Source organism: Mastigoproctus giganteus, chromosome 4, assembly GCF_048544385.1.
Source record: "Mastigoproctus giganteus isolate SK-2022 chromosome 4, ASM4854438v1, whole genome shotgun sequence".
Lineage (NCBI taxonomy): Eukaryota > Metazoa > Arthropoda > Arachnida > Uropygi > Thelyphonidae > Mastigoproctus > Mastigoproctus giganteus.
Window position 1 is genome coordinate 79,900,588 of NC_143578.1, and position 24,540 is coordinate 79,925,127.

General features: G+C 37.0%; 1 protein-coding gene across 2 annotated transcripts in view; it reads left to right on the forward strand.

Moving 5' to 3' along the window:
- Positions 1–24,540, forward strand: part of LOC150086861 (urocanate hydratase-like) — a 379,529-nt gene that overhangs the window by 208,467 nt on the left and 146,522 nt on the right. Inside the window, exons 12-15 of one of the 2 annotated variants that reach the window (XM_090371633.1) lie at positions 1,433–1,530; positions 12,753–12,828; positions 12,929–12,961; positions 17,008–17,102. In XM_090371633.1, coding sequence (XP_090227759.1) covers positions 1,433–1,530; positions 12,753–12,828; positions 12,929–12,961; positions 17,008–17,102 — 302 coding nt within the window. The remainder of the gene's footprint in view (positions 1–1,432; positions 1,531–12,752; positions 12,829–12,928; positions 12,962–17,007; positions 17,103–24,540) is intronic. The other variant, XM_090371634.1, reaches the window with a different exon arrangement.

Sequence of the window (24,540 nt, forward strand, 5' to 3'; positions counted from 1 at the left end):
TTTTTTTTTTTTTTTTTTGGCTGATGCTGCATAAGCTTGCTTTCTTGCATCAGATGCCTCTACTAATGCTAATGCTAATATGAGTGAAGAGTTATGCAGCAGATTTATTCAAATAGTATCCATGCGAAATGTTAATGAAACTGTTCAGTTTAATGTATAATGATATCAACAATATGGTGAATTGTAGAATTACAATGGTTTCTGTTTGTGTTTCCTTTGGAATGTTGCCAACATGCATTGTTATTATGCTGACTGTTATGTATGCCAAGGTTTCAGTGGTGTGCCATTACACTTTGTCCTGCAAATAATTCCCACAACCAAAAATCACATGGACTGAGATCAGATGAGCAAAGTGGCCTAACATTTGGGAACAGATGAGAAATTATACAATATTTTATAAATATATCATGGATAAGCAGATGCAGTAGTACTCCATCCTGAATGAAAACCATCGTGTCAAATAAGCTTTTAGCAAGAAAGCTGAGAATAACATCCTGGGTGAGGAGTTTGTATTATCACACATCAGCCACAGTACACATTCTGGGACATGCAGTTGAAAAAGAAGGAATGATGAATAGTAATGTGGAGGAATACAATTAAATTTAATCAATGACGTGTGGATGCTGTTCTCCACTTTCATAAAAATTCTGGATGTTGATATTGCTGTTTAGCTGAAAGTGCAACTCATCAATCCACAGAATGTTCCAAGGCCGATTACCTGTTCTAGCCATCTCTATCCTAGCGAGGAATTGAAGAATAAAATCCAAACATTTCTCTTGGAGTCAGCTGATGACTCATGTACAGTTTGCATAAGTGCCAGTGTGACATACTTCACATCAACTGTGAACAGTTGGCTGTGGAAAATTCTGTTGTGTAGTGCCTGCTTTACTACTATGTGAATGTGAATTAGATGCTGCACATTTCATCATTATAATAACAATTTCTTGAGCAGTGCCTTCAAAACTGGTAGCCTTTCCCATCTGTGGCATACAAACAAATTACCTATCTCCTCAAACTTATGTATCACATTGTATAACCCAATTTGTTACAGAAGCTCATGTCTCAATATTTTCCATTCGGTGATATTTCTGAAGAACAGTTAAGGAATGCTATTGTTTTGTTGGTAATGCAACTTAACCAACAATGCATAATCTTTCATTAAAAGTCTCATGGTGAATTCCTGCATCTGTTCTTTTTGCTCTTCCATGGATATGTTATCACAGTATAACTTGCATAATTCTTCCATACAGTACCATTTTTATTCCTGGTGGCACTTTAGTTTATTTGTATGTATGCTTGTGTGCATGTACATATGTGATTCATTTTTACATTACATTCTAAATTTCAGCTCTGCTTGATTAGTCATCTTTCATCACAGTCTGAAAAGTGATGCAGTGTAATTATAACTATACTGTACTTTTTATTTTTTAAGCTTGAAAAGACAAGTAGCAGCAATTAATTATATGTCTTCTCATGGAATGTCTTTTTGGGATTATGGCAATGCTTTTCTTTTAGAGGCACACAGAGCAGGTAAAAAGTTTTCTTTTGGAAATTACATCTGTTTTCTTGATTGCATATAGAAATTGCATCTGTTTTCTTGATTGCATATAAATACAGTATATTTTTAATTGTGCAGAAGGTGTGCTGTTGTATGCTGTTCAACCACATTCTCTTAAATTTACATATTAAAATATCTATTAAAATTTTGTCAATATGAATTAATAAAATAAAATTAATTTTCATTTATTCTTTAGATGACTGAGGCCAGAAGAGTTTTAAATCCATCATTAGCATTAGTAGAGGCATATGATGCAAGAAAGCAAGCTTATGCAGCATCAGCCAAAAAAAAAAAAAAAAAAAACCCTTTCACTTCACCCCTTCGTTCGTTCGAAATACCTGTCCAGCTGAGCCTTAAATTTATTTAGCCTATCAACTTCCACGAAAAGGGATGGAAGTCTGTTCCACTAACCAACTACCCGCTGGCTAAAGGCAAATTTCGGCACGTCTATCTTACATCTGTCTTTCCTCAAATTTGAATTTATGCCCACTCAGATGATTATTCTGAGCAAGAGGAAGAATCCTATCAGCATTGAGCATGCTCAAACCATTCAATGCTTTATACACCTCTCTCAGATCACCTCGCTGGTGCCTAGTCTCCAAACACTGTAATTTGCAAAATTTAAGCCTTTCTCCATAGGACTATCCCTTTGTTCCATTCATAAATCTTGTTGCCCTTCTCTGTACTCGTTCCAGCAGCTCAACATCCTTCTTGAATTGAGGCCTCCAGACCTGTATACAGTACTCAAGGTGTGGCCTGACCATTGCCTTATACACCTCCTTATCCCTGCTGGAAAAATTCCTGTATATCATTAACAAGACACCATGAGTCACTCTTGCATCCCATCTGCACTGCTCAGAAAAATTCATATCTGCCTGCACAATTACCGCCAGGTTCTTTTCATTCTCTACCACTGTCAGTGTGGTACCACAGAGTTGATACGTTACTCTGAGATTACTGCTTCCCATATGTAGTTTTGTTTTGTTGTTGTTTGGTTTTTAAGAGCATTAGCAACTAAGGCCATATTGCTCCGGGATATGCGGTGGTCATTCCCTGACCTTTCCGCATCCTCCATATTTGGTGGCGACGGGCTCGAACCCCGGTCTAATCAAGAAGCGTGTGCTATGCACTGCTGCTCCTTCCCACCTGGCTACGGAGGCGCCTTCCCATATGTAGTACTTTACATTTGTCAATGTTAAACTTCATTTGCCACCTCTCACCCCATCTGCTCAACTTTTCTAGTTCCTGTTGCAGTAGTGTACTGTCATTAACAAACCTGCCAACCTTCGTATCGTCTGCAAACTTAGACATTAAGCCTGATATACCATCAATATCATTTATAAATACAGAAACCAACAATGGACCCAACACTGAACCCTGAGGGACTCCACCAATAACATTAGTCCACGAAGAGCAGTGTCCATTGATTACCACTCTCTGTCTTCTCTCACTCAACCATCCCTTTATCCATTGTAGCAATTTGCCTCCAATGCCACACTGCTCCAATTTGTGCAGTAGTCTTCCATGTGCAATAGTACCAAAGGCTTTTCTAAGATCCAAATATATGATATCAAAGTTATTCTTTGCATCCAGTTCCTTTGTGACTACATCATAGTATCCAATCAAATTAGTCAGACAATACATCCCCTTAACAAACCCATGCTGTGTCCGAGCTATAACTGAAGTCTTGTCTAGATGATCCTGCAATGCTTCTTTAACAGCTCCTCCATTAATTTCCCTGGAACAGAAGTTAAACTAACAGGTCTGTAATTACCTGTGTCTCCCTTTGATCCTCCTTTGTGGATTGGGGTCACATTTGCACATCTCCAGTCCATGGGTACCCCCCCCCCCCCGACTCCAGGGATGCTCTCATAATTATGGCTAAGGGTTTGCTTACTTCCTTTGCCACCTCCTTTAATATAACTAGATAGATTCCATCCACCCCAGGTGCCTTTCTTGTGTTATCTTCAACAATTTCTCCTCCACTTTACTCTCAGTTATTACAAGATTATCTAGCTTACTGCCAGAGTTGAATACACCTCTGGCATTCCCCTCCCTTCATGTGTGAATGTCAATGCAAAATATTCATTTAGTTTGTTAGCTACCTGAACAGGATCATCAACAGTTGAACCATCAATATCAAGTGGACCAATCTGATTCATCCCCTTCCTTCTAGAATTTACATAAGTAAAGAACTCTTTGCTGTTTTTCTTTGCATCCTTTGCGAAAGATTTCTCATAATCTGCCTTCGCCTGCCTAACCTCCTTTGTAACTTGGTTACAGACCAGCTTATATCTATCATAGGCTTCTGTGTGACATGTTAATTTATATGTATCCCATGCATTTTTCTTCTCTGTCATATGTGTCATTAGTTCATCTGACATCCATTTAGGCCTAAACCTTGAACAATATTTCTTTGTTGGTATGAAAAGATTAGTAGCTTCCAAGATTAATTTTTTGAATGCTTCCCATTCTGAATTTGCTGTTGGTAACATCATCAGTTGGTTCCACTGTATAGAATTTAAATACTATCTCAGACCACCGTAGTCACCTTTACGAAAGCAAAAACCCTTCCCTTTACCCTTGATGGTAGTTAACTCTTTGAGTAAATCCCACATCAGCACACTGTGATCACTGCCACCTAGTGGTTCCTTTATCTGCAGATTCTTGATGCATGAAAAATCATTACTGATAATCAGATTAAGAGTATTACTCCCTCTAGTTGCCTCCCAAACATGCTGCTGTAGAAAACAATCATCCAATAAATCCACAAAAGCCTTGCTAGTGTGTTAGTGACCCACAAATTCCAGTCAATATTTGGGAAATTAAAATCCCCCATTAGAAGACACTCTAATTTACTGGCCCACTCTATTTCTCTGCACAGTTGCTCATTATACTCATCAGATTCATTAGGCCTATAACACACATCTACTCTCATTTTTCCTTTCCCATTGCTTATGTCACACCAAACGACTCAACATTGCATTGTCCACCAACATCAATTGGATGCACTTCCTTAGATTTTATGTATTTCTTAACTAACAGCATAACCCCTCCTCCCTTCCAGTCCTGTCTATCCTTTCTGTACACATTGTACTCCCCAATTCCAGTTCTGCACTGCTTATGTCTGTGTGACACCATGTCTCTGATATTCCAACAATATCCGCCTTTGATGTCTTGACTAGCACCTCAAGCTCATCGAATTTATTAAATATACCCCTAGCATTGGTGTACATGCAAGTATAAATGCAACTGTTTTTACTCTTAGTTACTCTAATACAGCCCATGTATTTACTTGTTCCACTATGACTCCCAGCAGTCCTGGAAATTCCCATTGCCTTCTCTCCAGGCTGCTGCTCAATTGCATTTCAATATAAGTAGTGTAAGAATTACTTTTACCTCTGCCAGCGGCTACTGTTAATCTATTAGTCCATATCCCCCCAAGCTAGCAGTTTTCTGACCCATCTAACAGTGCCTCGATAGCATCAGGAAATATTCTTGCGCTCTTTCTATTTAAGTGTATCCCATCCCTGTAGAAGCAGTCTCTCCTGTTAGCAAGCACAGACCAGGCTGAGAAAAATTCTACCCCTTGAGCCTTGCACAATCTCTCCAGGGCCGAATTGATCGACAAGGCTCTCATCATATACTCCCTCCTATCGTGTCTGGGCAGAATTGCAGACACTTTCCAATTCAGCCCTAACTCACGGTTTTTTTGATCATTGTCTTGTACTTGTTTAGTAATTCTGCTGGTCTCCTACTCTTAATATCATAACGTGTACAACAAATCACCCTTTGTGCCCTTAAAGGATGATATCTGCCCTACAACGTCATCAACCTTTGCCCCTGACAGATATACCCTGATCCTGTTCCATCTATCCTTTTTGCACAAGATGTTCCCCATTTCTCTGACAATAGTCACCTACAACAACTAGTTCCTTTGGGACCAGTGCATTCTGCCTTAGGGGTTGCCGCTGTGTTGCCCGATGTTCAAGTGCAAGCTCTGGTATTGATGTGGGCAGCTGAGAGCTTGATGGGCCCCTCAATTTAAATCCTTCGAGGGCATCCACCCTGTCCTTCAAGCTCTCATATAAGCTCATAACAATGCCGAGTTGGCGCCTGATTTCCTCGCACTCCTTACATCGCGCGCACGCGCACACGCACACACACACAAAGACATTACCCTTGGCAATATCATGTCCCATTCCTGATTGCTCCACAAACATCAAACAAGCAGTGCATTTCAATAGACTGTGATTCAGAGGACAACTGCTCCTCCTCAGTTCTCCCTTGAGCACTTCCACTAGTTTGAGCCTTTTGCTTTGCTGCTCTGGTGTTAACTTTGTAATAACTAGGTCGCTATATTTATTTAGTTAAAAAAGTACAATTCAATTGACAATGAAATTTAATAAGATTAATAAATTTTACTGATTAATTGATACTACCATGCTTGCTATTTAGTTTTCCGTTAGACCTTACACTATCTAGTTCGGTGCACACATTGTATCGTATAATAATGGTGGCAAGTTACGAAAGGTTATTCTGTGGATACGAGGTATTATTTACTTTACAAATCGCGCTACCTAAATTCAAAATAAACCATGGAGCTTGACTAGGTCTATAAGCTACTTATAGAAAATAATTTAATCTAACAATTAAGTCAATAAAGCGGCTAAATATAATAAAAACTTTCGTTTGCGGGAGCTGCAAAACCTGTCCACACGTGGATTTGATACCCTTACCGATGCTAAGTAATAACCTAGAAAATCTATATCTAAATTCGATTTAGACTAAAGTATTGTTACTTGGAATATAAAGCAACTCTAAAAAATAAATTAATATGCCAAATTAAGTTAATAAAAAAGCAAAAACTTCTCTATTTGCTGGAGCCGTAAAAACTTCACCTGTTCATGTGTACTCTCCAAAATTTTTTGTATATTTTTAATTTTAAATTTGTTATATTAAAATTATTATAATCGCATTCCCATCTTAGCATTAGCAAAGGCACATGATGCAAGAAAGCAAGCTTATATAGCATCAGCCAAAAAAAAAAAAAAACCCTTATTTCACCCATCCACTCGCTCCAAATGTTTGTCAAGTTCTGCCTTGAATCTATATAAGCTATCAACTTATTATAATTGTATTCCCATCTCATTGGTTTACTTACTTTCAAGATATATGCTTGTGTAGTAGACACCCAGAGAGAGTCTACCACATCTAGTAGCTTTGGTTACATCAGCTATATATTTTTCCTTTATGCCAGGGCTGCCTCCTCTCTAACCTTAAAAGAGGATGCCTGTCCCTATTTTACCAAAACGCACCTTACATTTTCTTACAGTCTTTTCAAAAATGCCTACGCCTTTAATAACAGTTTATTGTAATAATAGGGTAATAACACAGTCACTGGCAAAGTAATAACATGTTAAATATTTTAATTCAATATCTCAAATCCCTTAAATTAACAGAAATCACACTTACCATTCTTATGCGGATTGTCTAACTTGTAAAAAATGACAAACAAAAAATTTATTTATGGTATGAATAAATAAAAAGACTTTTATTTTTCGCAGTGTAATTTATTTGCTGTTCTCTACATTTCTCTACATTTTCAAATATATCATTGAAAACAGTCTTTCAATAAATGCATTATGTGATGGTATGGAAAAGAAAAATTGAGCAATTATTAATAGCTCTGAGAAAAAATCTTCATTCTTACAGTGGCAAAAATAATTAGTCCATCTTACATTACAAGGAACAGAAACATCGGTATCCTTATTTTCCGCTAAAAATTTTTTTAAATTACAGAACTAATCAAAGCACTTCACATCATCCACACACACACACACACACACACTCCTTTTGTATGACGGTACCTAATTGAATTGATGGCTGGAACAACGTTGGATGTGACTATTTTAGCAAAGTCTTTTTTTTGTGGAATAACATTGGTTGTGACTTGCTGAATCGAAATGTGTAAAGTTTTAGTTCTCAAACTCACCGGTAGATAGTGATAAATCTGTTTAAAGAGCGCATGTCTCGATTTCAGGTTGTGGAGCAACGTTGGATGTGTAACAGTGAGCCAGAGGTTACAATTCATTTTGGTTTCAGTTCTGTCAAGTTTGTTGCTAAAATGCAGGTATCTAATAGTGATTTAGACAGTATTAACAATCGTAAACGGGTGTTGAACATTGCGGAGTGGAAAGACAAAAAGCGTAAATGTCTGAAAGACAGTGGTAAAAGTTACGTGAATCGGCATACGGGAAAAGTTGTTCCAGATAAAACGCCACCGTCCAGTCCTCGAGGTTGTTTACCAAAGTGCAAGAAGTCAGGGTGCAGCGACCTCACCCTTCCATGGGTCCTTGATTTATTCCGACAGTTTCACGAGGTAAGTTACAATGAACAAACCCTTTTGCTGCTCAAGTTAATTACCTTACGAGAGCCAAAAAGAAGACTTCCAAATAAAACAGATTCGACTTCAACACGATTGGCTGGTTTTGATTATAGTCTCAATGGGAAGCCTGTTTGCCAGAAGACATTGTGCAACGCATTTACTATTTCCCTGAGACGAGTACAGATATTACAACAAAAAATGAAAAACGGGGAGGTCGCACCGAAAGATAAAAGGGGATTGCATTTCGGCCGTCCACATGCTGTTGATGCAGCTGTAAACTCAAATATCAGAGAGCATATTGCTTCTTTCCCAACTGAAGTTAGTCACTACAGTAGAAATGCTTCATCGAAACTTTTTTTTGAGCCCTGACTTAAACTTAACTAAAATGTATCGCCTATTTCAAGAAAAGTATCCTGACAGTCCTGCAAATTCCACAAAGTACAGAAAAATTTTCAAAAGAGAGTTCAATTTGCGATTTGGTGCACCGCGGTCAGATACTTGCAAACAGTGCGATAAAAACTGTTGTTGTTATTCGGTTTTTAGGAGCATTAGCAACTAAGGCCATATTGCTCCGGGAAATGCGGTGGTCATTTCCTGACCTTTTCCGCATCCTCCGTATTTGGTGGTCACGGGCTTGAACCCCGGTCTAATCAAGAAGCGTGTGCTACGCACTGCTGCTCCTTCCCACCTGGCTACGGAGGCGCCGATAAAAACTGTGCCCCCCTGATCCTAGCTCACAACGAAGAAGAGCGGAATAAGATTGAACAAGAAAGTCTTATTCATCACACGAAGGCTGACCAAGCATATAAAACCCTTGCCAATAATTCAAAAAATGCGAATTTCGTCACACTTTGCATTGACTTACAACAGATTTTATTTACGCCCATGTTAACGCACTCTGATATTTACTATCAGCGCCAATATTCGACGTACAACTTGTGCATCCACAATATGACAGAAAATCAGGCTAACATGCTCTTATGGCATGAAAGCTTAGCCAAGCGTGGATCTAAAGAAATTGGATCGTGCATATTAAAATATGTGACCTCATCATACGAGCCTCTACCCTTTGGCCAAGAAAGAAAACTGATTGTGTGGTCTGATCGCTGCACACAGGTCAGAATAACAACTGGAACATCATTAAGTTGTACCCGTACTTGATATCATTACGTTACTTCACTGAGATACATCAAAAATTTTTAATCACGGGGCACAGTTTTTTGCCCTGTGACAGGGACTTTGCACTTATTGAGCGTGCTAAAAAAAAGGCCAAACCTCTTGTCCCTTCAGACTGGAAGTCAGTCATTGCAAATGAGCCCCAGACACACAACACGTTGAGGCCATGGCACCATGACCCTGTTTTCCCAGCGAAACCGAAGGTGATTAAGTACTGTGAACTACCACTATTATACTCAGCCCCTCTTCCAATCTCAAAAGCGAAAAAGAAAGATCTTATGGACATGACAAAATACCTAATGGACCCTACACACCGCGAGTTTTATGAAAATATTCCAAGTGCATGAGAATATCCAATTTTAATGTTTGGATCTGATGTATGTGCTATTTCTGATTTTTAATTTTAATTTTTTAAATTTCATTTCACTTGATTCGATGTTTTTTTATCGAATTCTAATGTAAGTGTTCAATGTAATTGTAGACAATATTAAACTTTCCTCTGTGTTTTTATTAAAAATTTAAAAAAAAAAGAAAAAAATTCTATTTCTTTTTTTTTCCTTTGTTCGAAAACGTTTATTACAATGGAACAACGTTGGATGTGAGATTTCCTTGACAACTATGTAGCTTTTATTGTGTTCCCATTAAATTGGCTCTCTTGTAAAATTTGCAATTTGTAACATCCAATGTTGTTCAAGCCACCAATACAATTGTTGAAACAACACTATCTCAATATATTATGGAGCTTCTGCATAGGCCTGGCTACAGTTTTGAATTCTGTATCTTTAAAGAGTTGCCTATACCACTGTTCGACGTACAGAACAGAAATAAAGTATTTTTTATTGGTTTCATTAATAGGCACCATATTTTTGACTTATTTTTAGCTTGTAATCTGATTTTAAATAGGTAACCTCTGTAAATTTTCAGAATTTTTTAGGTTTTCAACACCTACAGTGTAGACACTGAAATAATTAAAAATCTTAAGAACAGTGGAGTCAATATCTACATCAACTGTATCTGCTCCATGCTGGATAGAGTTATGCAGAAAGTGGGCAGGGCAGCCGACTCCTATTAGTGATCGACCAAATAATCTTTGTAAATTTGAAAATACATTATTCCCATTATATCTTCGCACTCCTCCAAACATGGCGTTACAATTATCTCTGCCAAATGCAATACATTTCTTATCCATGGAACTTTTACACAAGGTCTCATAAACATAGCCAGAAATAGTAGCTGCAGTCTCATCTGACTTGCTATTTAATTCTATTAGCTTAACCTTTGAGCCACCATTTTTCCATTCAAAAAATGCACAAGAATAGGAAAAATTTTCAGAAATCCATGATTAGTGGCATCATTGGAAACTCCAAAACACTGTACATTCTGCAGGGACTTAACAACTTCTTCAACTAAATGGACTGCCAAGACAGAGTTAATTATGGCTTCAGTCTTTGTTTTTGAACAAGATATCTGAATCAGAAATTAAGGATGTTACTGACGCTATGCTGCTGCAACAGGATCTGGAAAGGTTGAGCAGATGGGCTGAGAGGTGGCAAATGAAGTTTAACATCGACAAATGTAAAGTACTACATATGGGAAACAGCAACCCCAGAGCAACGTATCAACTCTGTGGTACTACACTGACAGTGGTAGAGAATGAAAAGGACCTGTGGGTAATTGTGCAGGCAGATATGAAGTTCTCTGAGCAGTGCAGACGGGCTGCAAGAGTAGCTCATGGTGTCTTATCAATGATATACAGGAATTTCTAGCAGGGATAGAGAGGTGATTATTCCCTTGTATAAGGCAATGGTCAGGCCGCACCTTGAGTACTGTATACAGGTTTGGAGGCCTCATTTCAAGAAGGATGTAGAGCTGCTGGAACAAGTACAGAGAAGGGCAACAAGGTTAGTGAACGGAACGAAGGGTTGCTCTTACGAAGAAAGGCTTAAGTTTTGCAAATTACAGTGTCTGGAGACTAGGTACTGGCGAGGTGATCTGATAGAGGTGTACAAAGCCTTGAATAGTTTGAGCATGCTCAATGCTGATGGGATACTGCCTCTTGCTCAGAATAATCACCTGAGAGGGCATAAATTAAAATTGAGGAAAGACAGATGTAGGATAGATGTGCGGAAATTTGCCTTTAGCCAGCGGGTAGTTGGTTGGTGGAACAGACTTCCATCCCTTGTTGTGGAAGTTGATAGGCTAAATAAATTTAAGGCTCAGCTGGACAGGTATTTCGAACGAACGGAGGGGTGAAGTGAAAGGGTTTTTTTTTTTTTTTTTTTGGCTGATGCTGCATAAGCTTGCTTTCTTGCATCATATGCCTCTACTAATGCTAATGCTAATCAGATATAGCAATATCTGAATCAAAGCATATCGACCTTAATAATTCTTCTGTACAAGACATCTATTTATAGCTGTGGTGATGTGTCACTGTATGAAAGGCAAGGGTTCTTTCAGCAACAGAAACTCTTGCATCAAGCCTTTTAGGGGCATTTACTAAAAAGTCCATTACCTTGCTGCAAGATTTTTGAAATCTAATGTTTTTCTTGTTTCTCTGAATTCATGTGGATTTCCAAATCACCCGATTAGCAACCGAAATGTAGCTTTCTAGACTGCAAATGATGCATTTCACCTCCTCATCTACTCTTTCCTTTTGAAAACCTGGATATTTCATCCTCAAGTCGTCCGTAAACTTGCACTTCCTTTTCATCATAATTAGGTATTCCTGAATTTATGTAAATTAAAGAATTATTTTAATTTAAATAGTAGAAATAAAAAATTATTTGAAGAAGTGACTGATTACTTCTTCATCTTATGAATGCAATTACATTCATAAGAAAGAATAAATTTGTGACATTTTTAAAAAATTCATGAAACATTTAAAATTATAAAGCCATTTTGAAATGGCTTTATAATTTTAAATTTAGGTTTTGTAAAAGCAGTATTTTTACAATTATATATTACAAAAACTATGCTTACTCGTAAATAAATATGACAAATTGAAGCTGGACGTATCAAATTATTGTTTATACAAACTGCTGAAAGAAGAATAGTAAATGTGAGATCTCTTAAATAAATGGAGTCGTAATTTTAATTTAGAATAAATTCATTTAATTAGAATGAATTTCAGGTAAAACAAGAGAAAATTTATTTTGAATTGTCTACTCACCAAGAATGTAAAAGAGAATAAAAAAATGCAGTGCAAAAGTCAAATTGCACGAATAAAATGTCAATAACTCTGAATGCATGATAAACTCCTCAATGTCTGATCTGTGTTGTTTACAGCCAGAAGTGGAGATTCTTGGGATTTCTTCTGCAAAGCTGATTGGCGTACGCCTTACAAATTTTACCAATGATAAGGATTAGGAGATTTTCAAATTTTAAGAGCCAAAATTCCAGATATTTTCAAAATTTTAGCAATTCCTCCTGGACAGTCCATGATATGTAAAAAATGAGTACATGTCTGGGAAAATGAGGACGGATGGAAGCCCTACTTTATGCAGCACATGTTACAATATTTAACCTTAAGTTTATCTGCACTTTTCTCCAGCCTTGCATAGATATCAGATTAGAAATTCTTGAATTCATGTATTTATTTTTATGTCAGTCTGTTTGACTTTACAAAACTAGGTGCTGACTTGGATGCCAAAGAAAATTCTGTGCAAGTGAAATTTCGATACCCCTCTTACCTTCAAGACATAATTGGGTAAGGTGATTAGCTAAATTTATATAAAAGTATTATAATAGCTTTTATTGCTGTTATTTTGAGTTTTGCCATTGATTAAAAATAAAATTGTTTCTTTCAGTGATATATTTTCTTTAGGATTTGGACCATTTAGGTAAGTGCCTTAGCTAATATTCCACTTTATTAAATGTATTAAATATAATTGATATTACAGTGTATTAAATATAAATTAATGTCACATATTTCAGAACAGGAATTCCTGATCTGTTTCAGCTATTACAAAAATGCAGTTTTTATACCATTGATTTTTTAATAATAGGTTAATCTGTTTAATTTTATCTATTTTATAACTTGCACATACCACTGGTTGTGTACATACCATAGGCTGAGAACTGCTGTTTTAGTGTATAACAGCAATAAAACAGCAGAAAAATTGAAGCTTATATTATTTCCATTGTGATCACAATGCAGGCATTGTTTTATGGTGGAGCATTGCCAAACTATAATGAAAGTGAAGTTCTGAAGTATGAGTTGAATGATTTATTTCTGTGAAAGTATTTCAGAATGATTCTTGTTTTTCAATTCTGTTTCTAGTAATATTTCACACAATTTGGCTTTGTTGCAGTGTCAAAGGGGTGGGGGGCTGCTACTAAATTTATATTAATTGGCATCTATTATAAATTATTTTAAGAATGAATTCTTTATTCTTAACTTATTTCTTTCCTCTCTGCTTCTTTTTTGTTACTATAATTAAGTTACTGGTTTCCTTTGTTTTTGCTTCTTATCTGGTTTGCCATATGCAGGTGTATTATTAATTCTTTTATATATTATAATTATACACCCATATACCAAAAAGAATGGAAACTGGAACACTACAAAAGAATGATCTAGTTTTTACTGAAGCTGGTGATGATACTACTTCTGCTACAGTAGTGATAATACTGCTACTACTACTGGTGATAATAATACTACAGTAAGTTACAATAAGTTATAAGTTTTATTTGAAATATCAATGAAAAATTCTTACATTGTTGAAAATTAATATCAGATGTGATCCCATGCTTGGATACAAGTGCTGATTCTGGCAGACATTCAGTAGAAGTTGTTGGATATCATGTTGCAGTGTCATGCAGGCCTATTCCACATGAGTTTTCAGTTGAGAGAGATCAAATGTGCAGGTATTGAATTTGAGGTCAGATGCATTCCAGTCATATCTAGACATGTTTGATTGGAGAGATCTGGTCCTCCCATGGCCTGAAAGACCATAGGAGGACATTCATGTTTTGAAGAGACAGTCTGGTAATGTTGGCAGTATGTGGATGGACATTATCCTGTTTGAATGTCACATTATTCAGAGAGAACTGTTTCATGTTAACTGCTTCCTAAACCTCTCTCTCTCTCTCCCCCCTTATATAGTCTACTCTCCCTGAATATCTTCTGACTCCCACTTGACCATATCACTCACAACTGAGGCTGAAACAGCTATCATCACTAAACACTACTGAATGCCTTTCCAGTATTTCATGCACAACACCACTAAAGACATTCACAACAATGTGTAGGAGTGAGAGCCTAGCATTAGTAGAGGCATATGATGCAAGGAAGCAAGCTTATGCAGCATCAGCAAAAAAAAAAAAAACCCTCCCATTTCATCCCTCCATTCGTTCCAAATGCCTCTCCAGCTCAGCCTTAAGTTTATTTAGGCTATTAGCTTCCACAACAAAAGATGGGAGCCTGTTCCACCAATCAACTACCCACTGGCTAAAGGCAAATTTCCACACAAATTTCCACACATCTTTCCTCAAATTGAAACTGTGCCCCCTCAGGTTCTTAGTCTGAGCAAGAGGAAGAATCCCATCAGCATTCAGCTTGCTCAACCCATTCAAGGCCTTATACACCTCAATCAGGTCACCTCGCAGATGCCTACTCTCCAGGCACTTCAATTTGCGAACTTAAGCCTTTCTTGGTAAGAGCACCCCTTTGTTCCCCTCACCAATCTTGTTGCTCTTCTTTGTACTCGTTCTAGCAACTCTACATCCTTCCTAAAATAAGGCCTCCAGACCTACACAGTACTCTAGGTGTTGCCTGACCATTACCTTGTATATATATTCAGTGGGACAAATGATTGTGAATTGTGGGAGTCACATGGGACACAACAACACTTCTAATTTGGGCAGAAGTGGCTGAACTGTTTGCCAACAGAGACATCCATCAGGCATGCAAGTCCTACTTTTCATCAGGCTTCTGGAAGGTTCCTGTTCTTCGATTATGTATGCCTTCCTTTCCCTATTGTTCCAACACTGATGAACTTTAGACACCTCTCTTACAACTTGTTCAGTAATATTGCAGGACAACTTTCTACCCTCTTATAGGCTGTCTAATCATCCTCTCTTGAAGTCTTTCAGTTGGGCATACAGAGCAATTTGTCTTCTTCTGCTAAAATACAATAAATTTTAATCAAAAACTTTCAAAAAATTTATAATTTTTTATGTAAAAAAAACTGTTAAGAAACAATGCTATATCTCTTAATACCGAATCATATTCCCTGAAAATTTAATTCATAATTCTCTTACCCTCTTAACATTACTGCCATCGTTCAAAATTGGATAATTTTTGTGGCGTTCTGGTTTCTGTTTACTTTACTGCATAGTGATGTTGATGCTGGTGCTACATGACATATTCATTGGTTTGTAGGAGGGCTGGAGTATCATATTTTCTGAACTCATTTTGAGGAGCAAATTAAAGTAAAAATATTTTGTGTGGTTTTCTTTTGTTCATTCTATTGCTGAATATATTTCAGAAAATAAGTCTTACACTTATGAATGTTCATGAATCATTTATGAAATTACTCCTCCTTTCTGCCAAATTTGCATTTAAGTTTAATGGCTTACAGAGGAATTTCGTTCCTGGTTTATGCATCTGTGAATATTATCATGGTTATTGCAGCTTGCTCCATTATAATATATTGATTATCACTTTTATTGTTGCATAATTGAACCCATCTCTCCTATGTGATTCTTAGTAAGCATGATATGTCACCATCTGCCATTCATTTTGAGAGTAGTAGACAGTGATATATTGTGCCAACATAAATGTCTGGGTTTGATTCCCATCAGTGATTGGAAAGATAAGTCCTGAAGAGGACTTAGAAATAAATCAAGGATGTTGTTAGCTGACCTGAGGCAGAGAAAGTAGGATTTCTATCTACATGCATCCTATAAAAACACACTTGTATAGATATTAATATAAGAATATAATCCAAGTTTGAATCTCACGATGAGGGAAAAAAAAAAAACAAAATCATGGGAGAGGGGGGAAAATTGTGATAGTTGCTTCACCGGACCTACCTCCCTAAGATCAAAGTGATGGCTGAGGCAGAGAGTGGTGCCATCTGGTGTCAGTCCCACCACTGGATGCAAAAGCCAAAGCTAAAACGGGTCCATCTCCATAGCTGGATGAAGATGAGAACATATTGAACATACTGTATCAAGTGTGGTGCAGGATAAAGTCATTCAAGCCTTAGGCAGAGGGGGCTGGTTTCGAAAGTCAGAGACAGTCTCCCACAAATGACATTTGTTGGCATACCCGGGGTTCTGAGCTATATATCATCATTCTTCTATTTCTGACTCTCTCTCTCTCTCTCTCTCTCTTTCAGAGTAATTCAGAAAATTTATTTTTGGCTGGTGCAGCATAAGCCTCAGGTTTTCTTGTACCATATGGCTAATAATAACTAGGTGCTTTGTCCCCTGCTCGCTGTGCTCACTTCTTTTGATAAAATAAAATAAAATGCGGTACTTACAGAAGGTTTCGACAGTCTCTCTCTCTTTGGGAGTTATGAATACATAAATACATTACATGTGAAAATCAAGAATGGTACCACATGGTCATGCTGGATAAACAAAGCATGAGCAAGAGGTTCATCTAGCATGATCACGCTAAAACAGAAGCTTGTTTTACCACAGTAAAACAAGCTTCTGTTACGTATTACCACATAACCTGCATCCCTCTTCTTCCATTGTCTGAATAAATATCACTAGGAGGAAAATTATTTTAATGTATAGAAAGATATATATTCTGTGATTTTCTAATGTAATGTACCATTCTTATATTTTTTTATGAATGTTATACTATCCATTTAATTTATTAATTTAGTTCATTAGTTGTAATTAATTATCATAATAATATATACTGTGCTTTTAGATGGGTTTGCACCTCGTGTGATTCTGTAGACTTAGAAGCCACTGATCACATTGCCACATCAGTACTTGAAGACATTATAGAGGAGAATGGTAAATGTAATTGTATCATAAAATATGAATGCATAAAATATAAAAATTAGATACAGTACCTATAAATATATAGCTACTGTATCTAATATATTCCTTGAAGAAAGGAATACCATAGGATGAAATTTAAATAAATAATAGTTGAATCTTGTTAATACATAGTTCAAAGGACCTAAACTTTCTCGTTTTGTAATAACGAGGTTTGTAGTAATGAGGTGCCCCAAAAGTGCCAAAATTTTACCTTTTTTTTTTTTTTAAAGAATAATAATAATATCAAAAATAAATGAAAAAATAAATTAATTTAAACTAATAAAATAAAATATAATAAAAACAAAATCCTTGTCTAACAACATAGTAATAGAAATAACACATTTTTTAAAGATTTCATTTTATTTGTAAGATAAACTAAGAGAAAAGCAATTAACGGAAATGAAAATATTGAACAGTATATATTTTGATATATATGATATATACAATATTTTAGTATCACAGTAAAAATAATTACAATCTTAATATAAAAGAAGACATACAAGCCATTAACTTTTTAATAAATTAATCTAATTTAAAGAAATAACCCAATGTTGTTTGCACAGTTTTTATTCTATGCATTTTTAACTACAGCACAGACATTATCAAATGCAATAGTTCTTTCTTTATCAACATTACTGCAGGCCAACACATTCTCTATTAAGCTCAATGCATTTTGGGCATCTTTTTTAGATGGCAGTGTGTGTGTGTGTGTGTGTGTGTGTGTGTGTGTGTGTGTGTGTGTGTGTGTGTGTGTGTGTGTGTGTGTGTGTGTGTGTGTGTGTGCTTCTTCACTTTCGCTGTCAATAAAAACATCATCGTTTTGCTTTATACTCAGCAGCTCTTCTATTGTTGGCATTGTGCATCTGAAATGAACTTGTCTCCAACATCAGAAGCATGGTTTGGACAGATCAACTAAGCATTGAAATATCATATCTGATATTTCACTATGGAAAGATTATACAGGGTGTTTCAGTTAAACGTTTCAGAACTTCTAAGAGGGGTAGGGTACATCCTGACAACTCGAAATCATATAGCAATGTGGGGTCAGAAATGCTTTCCTGAAGCGGTGTTGTACACAGAAGCACCATAAAGAAAAGAGACCGTAAGTGAGAAATCGTTTTAATAATACATGAAAAGAAGCAAAAGGTACATGGATTAAAGTAAGTGTTCGAAGTTTCTTCCACGGGCTACAATGCACGCCTCACATCTCGGACGCATGGACATCCGAACATTCTGGAATACTCCAGGCGAATTTCGAATTTCTTCGGCAGCTACTGCGATTCTTGCAACCAGCTCCTCAGCATTGTCAACAGGGGTGTCATAAACTAGCGATTTCATATGACCGTGAAAATTTCTTCACAAGGGAAGGAATTTTCAACACGCATAACGACCATATCTGGGCGGTCGAGAACCCGCATGCAATACGACGTCGTGCAGCACAGATTCAATTTTCGGTCAATGTATGGGCCGGTATTATGGGAGATCACCTCATCGGACCTTACCTGTTACCGTGTCGTCTAACCGGACCTATCTACTTGATCTTTCTGCAGCAAGTATTGCCACAACTTTTGAGAGATGAACAGATTTCTGCATCGACGCAACAGACAATGTGGTTCCAACACGATGGAGCCCCTGCCCATTATAGCGGAGATGTTCGTAACTACCTGGATGTCACATTTGGTCAACAGTGGATCAGACGTGGTGGTCCCGTGCGTTGGCCTGCTCGGTCACCCGACCTATCATGTCTTGATTTTTATTTCTGGGGTCATATGAAATCGCTAGTTTATGACACCCCTGTTGACAATGCTGAGGAGCTGGTTGCAAGAATCGCAGTAGCTGCCGAAGAAATTCGAAATTCGCCTGGAGTATTCCAGAATGTTCGGATGTCCATGCGTCGGAGATGTGAGGCGTGCATTGTAGCCCGTGGAAGAAACTTCGAACACTTACTTTAATCCATGTACCTTTTGCTTCTTTTCATGTATTATTAAAACGATTTCTCACTTACGGTCTCTTTTCTTTATGGTGCTTCTGTGTACAACACCGCTTCAGGAAAGCATTTCCGACCCCACATTGCTATATGATTTCGTTTCGAGTTGTCAGGATGTACCCTACCCCTCTTAGAAGTTCTGAAACGTTTAACTGAAACACCCTGTATAACTTTTTTTGTTCCCAAGTTTTTTGTTCCAGCAGATCAGATGGAAACAAGAATTGAACTTTCAAAAGAACTGGTTAACTATAAAGGCACAATTCGTTATGAATTTATACTAGAAGGCCATAATGTTAATGAAACAATATATTTAGAAATCAAGTGCTTGAGAGATTGTGCACAAGGAGCAACTAGAAATACTCTTATGACAATGCCCCCCCCTGCTCATATTGCAAGAGTAATTTCTGAACGCCTTTCCAAATGCTATGTAACTGTCTTACAAAATCCTCCTTATTCACCTGAGGATGATGATTATTCAGTGAAGCAGAAATTATGATAGTTATAATAAAAACAATCAAGGAACTTGTTAAAACTTACTTGAAAGAACCTTTTTTTTTCAATTATGTGACAAATGTAAATATATGTAAGTAGCCAAAGTCATTATTTAAAAAAAAAATTGTGTAATTATCTGTAAATATATTTCTTTAAATAAAAATTGATGCCTGTACATTTTTGAGCTCACCTTGTGTGTGTTAGTAATAACCCAAGTACCCCTACTTCTTCTTTGTTGTTGTAGCTTAGTCTGAATTGACTAATTTTTAATTAGAAATTTAATTCTCTAATTTTAAATTAAATTTAGCTTTGTTATAGGAAAAAACTAATTAAATAAATTAAAACTGACTTGAAAGAAGTAAGTTTTTTTGCAATTATATAACAAATAAAAAAAATGTGTAAATAGTCAAAATTATAGTTAATTAGAAATTTAATTTTCTAATTTTAAATTAGAAATTTAGCCTTAGTTATGGTGAAAATTATATCTGGCAAGAACATTATGACCCAGAATTGCATGACTGATCAGTAGTTTATTGCAGATGATTCTCCTATGCATCTTCTTTGTTGTACTGACTGTGGTATGTATTCAGAGCTGTTTCTAGAAGGTCATATTAGTAGGTGATTCCTTTGTGTGCTCTAGGTACAAGGAGAGTAAGGAAATTAAGCTTAAACCCAGAATTTTGTTAGATGAAGTTGACTGCTTGAAGAAAAGGATTAATTCTCAGGAATAAATTAAATCACATGATTTATCAAGTACTTAGTACCGTGCTAACCCAAGCACGGTACTAAGTACTATAGGTTATAATACCTCTCGTGTTTGGGGTTCTCATAAAAAAAAAAAAAAAAAAAAAAATTGGGCATCCAAGCTTTCTCTTATGCAGCTGGTAGCAGGAAGGGAACATCAAAGATAGAAGGCATTGATCCCACAACAAGTTGTAATTGGGAATATATTGTGTAATGATGAAAAGTAGTATAGGACCAGGGTAGGCCGGCTAGTGGCCAAGTTTAATTATATAGAACAATTATCACATTTTAAGGAACAATAATATTTTCATACACATATCTGCTAGCAATATTAAGAACTGTGCACCCAAGGTCTCATTTCAAAGTTATTAGGTGACATTGAGAAATGGTTATGAGTTAGAACTTAATATGAGTGTCTGGAATTTTACCTGGGCATGATAGGAGGGAGATTATGTCCTGAGCTGTGTCAGTCAACTCTAGCCAGTACATATTGTGCAGGGTTCATGGGGGTAAATTTTTTTCTCTACATGGCTTGCATTTGTTAATAGAAGGAACTGCTTTTATAAGGATGGTTATACTTGAACGGAAGAGATGCAACAATATTTTCTGAAGTCACTGAGGCAGAGTTAGGTGTTTAAGAAATTAACAACTTACTAGGTAAAAGGAATACTTCCTGAAATCCAGTCTAAACTTCTCCCTTGTGATTTGAATTATGGCTCTTACTTCTGGAATAATTTATAACAGTGAAAACTTTTCTTTCATTCATTTCACTACACCCTCTTTGTAGAACACAACTAGGTGCATAGTTACCAAGCACCGTATCCCATATATTCGAAGTCTTTCCTCATATGGGTAACTTTTCAGATCTCCCCAAGACAGTTGTTCATCTTTTGACCCTTTAAAGAAGCTTGGTTCCTTCTTTTGATTGCAGTCTCCATACTTGGGGAGATCTTACAGTTGCCTTATACAGTAAGATAAGAAAATAAAAATAAAAAATAAACTACCTATGTGTTTCCCTTCTTCAGAAAGGTACCTTATTCAGCTGGCCTTTGAATTTTTCCAAGCTGCCAGCCTATCTCCAAGCCGATGTTCATTAAATCGTCAGTGAGCCATCTTTTCTGCTTGTTAGCATTAGAATTAGCATTAGTAGAGGCATACAATGCAAGAAAGCAAACTTATGCAGAATCAGCCAAAAAAAAAAAAAAAAAAACCCTCCATTCATTCCAAATTGCCTCAAGCCTTAAATTTATTTAGGCTATCAACTTCCACAACAAAAGATGGAAGTCTGTTCCACCAATCAATTACCTGCTGGCTAAAAGCAAATTTCTGCACATCTAATCTACAACTGTCTTTCCTCAATTTGAAACTGTGCTCCCGCAGGTTCTTAATCCAGGCCAGAGGAAGAATCCCATCAGCATTCAGCTTGCTCAACCCATTCAAGACCTTATACACCTCAATCAGATCACCTCTCAGGTGCCTACTCTCTAGGCACTGTAATTTGCAGTATTTAAGACTTTCTTCATAAGAGCACCCCTTTGTTCACCTCACCAATATTATTGCCCTTCTTTGTACTCGTTCTAGCAACTCTACATCCTTCCAAAAATGAGGTCTCCAGATCTGTACACAGTACTCTAGGTGTGGCCTGACCATTGCCTTGTATAATGGGATAATCACCTCCCTGTCCCTGCTAACAAAATTCCTATATAACATCGACAAGACTCCATGACCTGCCCTAGCAGCCCGTCTGCACTGCCCAGCGAATTTCATATTTGATTACATCCAGGTCTTTATCACTTTCCACTTCCCTGAGTGTAGTACCACACAGTTGGTATGTTTCGTTTCAGTTATTGCTATCCATATGCAATACTTTGCAATTGTCAATGTTAAACTTTAGTTGTCACTTCTCCGCCCATTTCCCCAACTTACCTAGATCCAGTTGGAGTAGCATACTGTCTTTACTGTCGTTAACAACCCTGCCAACCTTTGTATCATCTGCAAACTTGGACATTAAACCTGATATACCTTCATCAATATCATTGATAAATATACAAAACAACAATGGGTCCAACACTGAACCCTGGGGAACTCCACTAGTAACATTTGTCCATAAAAAGCAGTGCCCATTGATTACAATCTCTGTCTTCTCCCACTCAACCATCCCTTTATCCATTGTAGCAACTTACCCTTAATGCCATACCTCTCCAATATCCATGTGCAACAGTATCAAAAGCTTTCCTGAAATCCAAGTATATGATATCAAAATTATTTTTGGCATTCAGTTCCTTTGTGGCTTCATCATAGTATCCAATCAAATTGGTCAGACAAGAACTCCCTTTAACTAACCCATGCTTGTCTTTACTATTACTGCAGTCTTCTCTAGATGATCCTGCAATGCTTCTTTAATCACTGATTCCATTATTTTCCCTGGAACACAAGTTAAACTAACAGGTCTATAGTAACTTGTGTCACCTTTTGAACCCCCTTTGTGAATTGGTGATACATTTGCACAACTCCAGTCCATGAGGACCTTCCCTGAAGTCCAAGGAAGCTCTCATAATTATGGCTAAGGGTTTGCTTACTTCATTTGCTGCCACCTTTAATATAACTGGATAGATCCCGTCCACCCCAGGTGCCTTTTTTATGTTTAAATTCAACAATTTCTCCTCCACTTTGCTTTCAGTTATTACAAAATTACTTAGCTCCCTGTTAGAGTGTGATAAACTTCTGGCACTCCCCTCATTGAATAACTCCTCATGTGTGAATGTTCATACTGCAAAATACTCATTCAGTTTATCAGCTACCTGATCATGATCATCAATAGTCAACCAATCTATATTAAGTGTTCCAATCTGATTCATCCCTTTCCTTCTAGAATTTACATAAGTAAAGAGCTCTTTGCTGTTTTTCTTTGCATTCTTTGCCAAAGATTTCTCGTAATCTGCCTTTGCCTGCCTAACCTCCTTGTGATGATTACAGACTAGTTTATATCTACCATAGGCTTCTGTGCCACCTGATACTTTATATACATCCCACACATTTTTCTTCTCTGCCACGATCCTCATTAATTCATCTGACACCCATTTAGGCCTAAACTTTGAACAGTATTTCTTAGTTGGAATGAAAAACCTTGTAGCCTCCTGAAGGCTTCCCATTTAGAATTCGACATTGGTAACATCATCAGTTGATCCCACTTTACAGAATTTCAAAACTGTCTGAGGCCCCAGTAGTTACCTTTACGAAAGCAAAAGCTCTTCCCTTTGGCCTTGATGGTAGTTACATCTTTAAGTAATTCCCACATCAGTACATTGTGATTACTGTCACCCAGTGGTTCCTTTATCTGCAAATTCTTAATGCATGAATAATCACTGCTGATAATCAGATAAAGAGTATTACTCCCTCTGGTTTCCTCTCAAACATGTTGTAGAAAACGGTCATCCAATAAATCCACAAAAATCTAGGGTGCAAGTGATCAACCCACAAGTTCCAGTCAATATCTGGAAAGTTAAAATCCCCCATTATAAGACATTTTCATTTACTGGCCCACTCTATTTCTCTGCACAATTGCTCATTATACTCATCCGATTCATTAGAGCTATAACACACACCTACTCTCATTTTTCCTTTCCCAGTGCTTATTTCACACCAAACAGACTCAACACTGTATTGTCCACCAACATCAACTGGATGCACTTCCTTAGATTTTGTTTCCTAACTAACAACATAACCCCTTCTCCCTTCCTGTCCTGTCAATTCTTCCTGTACACATTGTACTCCCCAAATTCCAATTCTGCACTGCTTAATCTGTGTGACACCACGTCTCTGATTTTCTAACAATATCTACCTTTGATGTCTTGACTAGACTTCAAGCTCATAAAATTTATTACTATACTCCTAGCATTGGTGTACATGCAAGTATACATGCACCTGTTCCTAATCTTAGTCACCGTAACACAGCCCATGTATTTACTTGTTCCACTGTGACTCTCAGTGGAACAAGTAGTCTCCATTATCTTGCATTCCAGGCTGCTGCTCATTCTAATAGAAGCAGTGCAAGAATCACTTTTGCCTCTGCCTACAGCCACTCTTAACCTTTTAGTTTGTGTACCAGTCCCAAACCAGCAGTTTTCCGACCCACCTAACACTGCCTTGATAGCATCAGCAAATTTTCTTGCACCCTTTCTATTTAAATGTACC